The sequence below is a fragment of the Sinocyclocheilus rhinocerous genome, unplaced genomic scaffold (genome assembly GCF_001515625.1).
Source record: "Sinocyclocheilus rhinocerous isolate Xijiao unplaced genomic scaffold, SAMN03320098_v1.1 scaffold168, whole genome shotgun sequence".
NCBI lineage: Eukaryota > Metazoa > Chordata > Actinopteri > Cypriniformes > Cyprinidae > Sinocyclocheilus > Sinocyclocheilus rhinocerous.
Window position 1 is genome coordinate 1,069,111 of NW_015635532.1, and position 4,097 is coordinate 1,073,207.

Here is a 4,097-nt window from a genome sequence, read left to right on the forward strand (position 1 = left end):
ATACACAGAAGAAAGAAAGTCATACAGGTTTGGAATGACATGAAGGTGAGTAAATGATACAGAAACGTTTTTAACTTTTATATAACGAGGGGGCCTCAGCAACCTTTCTAGGGGGGCCTAATATGACTTAAAATAACTTTGCTTTTGAACATTCTATTGACAATAAGTAAAACTGCACCTACAGTACATGTCTACTAACTCTCATTAGAGTATTAGTAGACTGTCTAATTAATATCTGCTAACTCTTTATTGTGATGGTCTCCCAACAGACATTCTACTGACTACAAGTAACTTTGCAAGTACATGTCAACTTAATCTAACCTTAACCCTACCAGTCTACTAATACTCCACTAACACTCTAGTGAGACTTAGTAGATATGTAGGTGCAACGTTACTTATAGTCAACAGAATGTGTTAAAGGGACCATCAAAATAAAGTGAAACCGATACTTTTACTTAAGTGTGGCTTTCAGGTACTTCATACAACACCACTGACATTAATGATATGTTAAGTGCTTAAATGAGTTGTATAAGTGAAGTTTCAGCACTCAAACTTATAATAAAGTTTTACCCAACAGTCTTTACACTGCTGCAAATTAGTGGCATTATTGTGAAATAAAAACATGAAGATGATGAAATGTGAGGGAATTAGAGCAGGTTACACTGTAAAAAGAAAAACAAATAAACAGAAAATGTAGTGGTAAATGTACAGGACATTATCTAGTAATATGAAAAATTCCCCAAATTAAATTAAAAATTAATACAGTACATTGTGCCCTAGTTTTACAGATTTTTTATTTTTAACGGTGTGGATGTTATTTAGATCTGTTTTTCCATTCTTCAAACTGTAAGAACACAAACCTGTTGTGGTTAGCCTTGTGCATTAGTTATCTTTTATCTCTTTTTCTTTAGGCATAATGATATATAAACCTTCATATCGTCTCATTTCATAGTGGTCCTCAAACTAAGATTTGACTGAATTGTGTCTGAAAAGACATCTCATCATTTGATTATGTAGATTACAGACCTTCAGTGATTGTTTTTGCAGCAGCGACAGAATATCATTTCCAAATGTTCGTTGTTTTTATAGTAAATGTCATTTTTGTAAACCTTAACTGGCTGCACCATTTCTGATAAATATGTCAGAGATTTAGTTTCCGAAAATCAAGCCATAAATCAAAGATCATGTAGCCTACTGATTTCACTTCATGGCCTATAGGCCTATGATATTTGGAAAGTATGGCGTATCACAGTGAGTTTTGACAACTTCATTTCTTCTTTGTGGATTCTTCATTTCTCAGTTCTGCCTTTCAGGAAATAACTAAACGTTTATTGGAAACCAATGAATGTCAACTGTTTTGTTCTGTCGTGTCCAATCAGAGAAACTGGACGCGTGAATCAGTTGTATCTTGGCAGAACCTGCACAAATTCCCTCACATTTCATCATCTTTATGTTTTTGTTTCACAGTAATGCCACTTACAATATTTTACAGCAGTGTAAAGACAGTAAAACCTTATTAGCCTATAGTTTGAGTGCTAGAACTCATAAAACTCATTTAAGCACTTAACATATCTTTAATGTACATTTAAAAAGGCTTCAGAAATGCATGATAGAAAGATATAAGTATTAGAAATGTCAGATTAATATATTTGACATATATGAATGCATATTTTCTAGCATACCTTTATAGTGATTTAACTGACTATTAATGAGAGTTGAAAGAGTAACCTTATATGGGTGTCAAATCCGTCTCTGAAATACGGATTTATTCTGTATTTGAAAGAGGAATGGGGATATTTGTTTTCAGTGTTATTCCTCATATTTGCAGCTTGAAGTATTCATCTCTCCATCAACTAATGACGCTCTTCTCATCAGCCAATCATTTGGTTCAGCTTCACATCCGGGACTTTCCACCGCAGACGTCCTGAAAAGCGGGTTCTAGAGGCGCATAAAACCTTTCGAGAGTTACAGAGATTTTGGAGACATAAACACACACAGACCGACAGTGATGGATGAGCATCAGGACCGGGCGCTGATTCAGCGTATGCCAAGCCAAGAGACCGTCTTGAACCGCGGAGGCACCGGGTGAATATTATTATTTTATTTTAGCCTATTTTATTTGCGATCGCAAAGTTTGTGGGACATAATTTTTTACATTGCATAGCCTATAAAAATAGTAGCTATATATTGCATTACATTAGTGCATGGTAGTAATTATAATATAGCATAAATGTTCAAGAGTTCATGCTTTGAAATGCTCTGTGGAACTTTTTTTTGTTTGTTTGTTTGTTTGTTTGTTTTCCAAAACTCTCTTTTGGTAGCCTGTTCAAGGACAGTATTGTGCGAATAAAAACATGAATTGATAATGATCATGAATAATTATTTAACTCATATTAGTGCATAGCTTGTTTGGGTCATTTAGTGTGAAATTCCTATTTAAAAAGGCGAAATCAGAGGGATGGAACTCAAACTCTGCCTCGCTACTGGTGACGTCACAGGCGCTGATGTTATTGATTGGTTGTTTTTATTAAATAGACAGTAGAGCGACAAGGCTGTTTTTATAGACAGTAGAGTTTTGGACAAGTTATTATACATAATGATTTTAATATATCCAGTTATTAGTGATTAAGATTTAATACGATAAAATCAAATAGACTTTACATTTAAGTGAGTTATTGACAAATAACAGACATTTACAAATTGATTTGTTTTTTTATGCTCTTTGCATAATAATTGTATAAATTTAATACTTTTCAGTATTTTCTGTTTTAATTTTAAAGGTTGTATTATGCTGTGTTTTGTATTTTTAAAAAAAGATGTCTATATAATTATTAATTACTATTATTATTTTAGTTTCAGTTTTAGTTATTTTAGTAGGCTACATCAAGTTAACTAAATAACTAAATAAATAAAATAAACGCTACCTTGACAACAAGCTAAAATAAAGCATACAGTTTTATATTGCAAGTTTTTGTTAACTTTTTTTTTTTTTCATTCTCAGTTCTCCTGAAAACCCCAACCAGCATAATCTACGATGAATATATTTAAAAACTGAAACCATTTAATTTATACTTTCATTTATTCATATAGAAGATGCTTTTATCCAGAGTAACTTACAAATGAGGATTATGAAAATTCCCTAAATTAGTTTCTCTCTTTTTTAAATCAAATCAACCACAAAACAAAAATTCCCCCGGATCGCAAACGATTTAAAACAGGCACGTTGTGAATCACTGCAAAATGACACTTTCTGTGCTAGACAGATGACCATTTCATTAAAGACACACACAGAAACAAACATGAGAAGGTCTCAGATGTTGTTCTGTGGCTCCTCCTGCAGGAGCTCCAATGGAAAGGCGCTGAAGGTGGCCGGACTGACGGTTCTGGCCTGTCTTCTGCTGGCGGGACAGGCGCTGACCGCGTACCTCGTCTGGGGTCAGAAGGAACACATCAGCGCTCTGACCACCGGCCAGGAGAAACTGAAGACGGAGCTCACCAGAAAAATGTCCGGTGAGCAACACAGCCGAATGAATTACATGAACTAACCATCAAACACGGATTCATTATGCACCATTAATTTACAGAAATACAAGTAGCCATTTCACCAAATTATTCATGCATATTATTCAGGGCCTATAATTAAATGCAGGTTCTCAAAAAATAAGGGGCTTAAACCTGTTTGTGTGGCACTTATGTATGGTTTGAGAGCTAAATGTATCATGTTCATATTGTTTGTCTATGTTTGGTCTGACAGGTGCTCCTCCAAAGGCGATGCATCTTCCCATGAAAAGCATGCCGCTGCTGAAGGATTTCTCTGATGAATCCTCTGACCAGACCTCCAAGAAGAAGAGCAGCGTTCCTCTCACTGTGAGATTAAAGATCTAATAATAATCGTCAATACAGCTGCAATACACTTCAGCTTTTTTTTTTTTCATTTTGAATATCTGATTCTTATTCTTTTTTTTTTTTTTAGAAACTGCAACCAATTTTCACAAACCAGAGAGAGGGCAGCGGACAACTGGATGGTACAATCACCAACTTATATATAATAAAAATAAATAAATAATATGGGGGAAAAAAAAATTATAATAATTATA

General features: G+C 34.3%; 1 protein-coding gene across 2 annotated transcripts in view; it reads left to right on the forward strand.

Annotated features, from left to right (window-relative positions):
- The window catches only part of cd74a (CD74 molecule, major histocompatibility complex, class II invariant chain a), a 20,025-nt gene that overhangs the window by 14,082 nt on the left and 1,846 nt on the right, over positions 1-4,097 (forward strand). For both annotated transcript variants that reach the window (XM_016561526.1, XM_016561527.1), the window contains exons 2-5: positions 1,983-2,085; positions 3,341-3,510; positions 3,755-3,867; positions 3,974-4,025. In XM_016561526.1, the coding sequence (XP_016417012.1) occupies positions 2,009-2,085; positions 3,341-3,510; positions 3,755-3,867; positions 3,974-4,025 (412 nt within the window). In that variant the 5' untranslated portion in view covers positions 1,983-2,008. The remainder of the gene's footprint in view (positions 1-1,982; positions 2,086-3,340; positions 3,511-3,754; positions 3,868-3,973; positions 4,026-4,097) is intronic.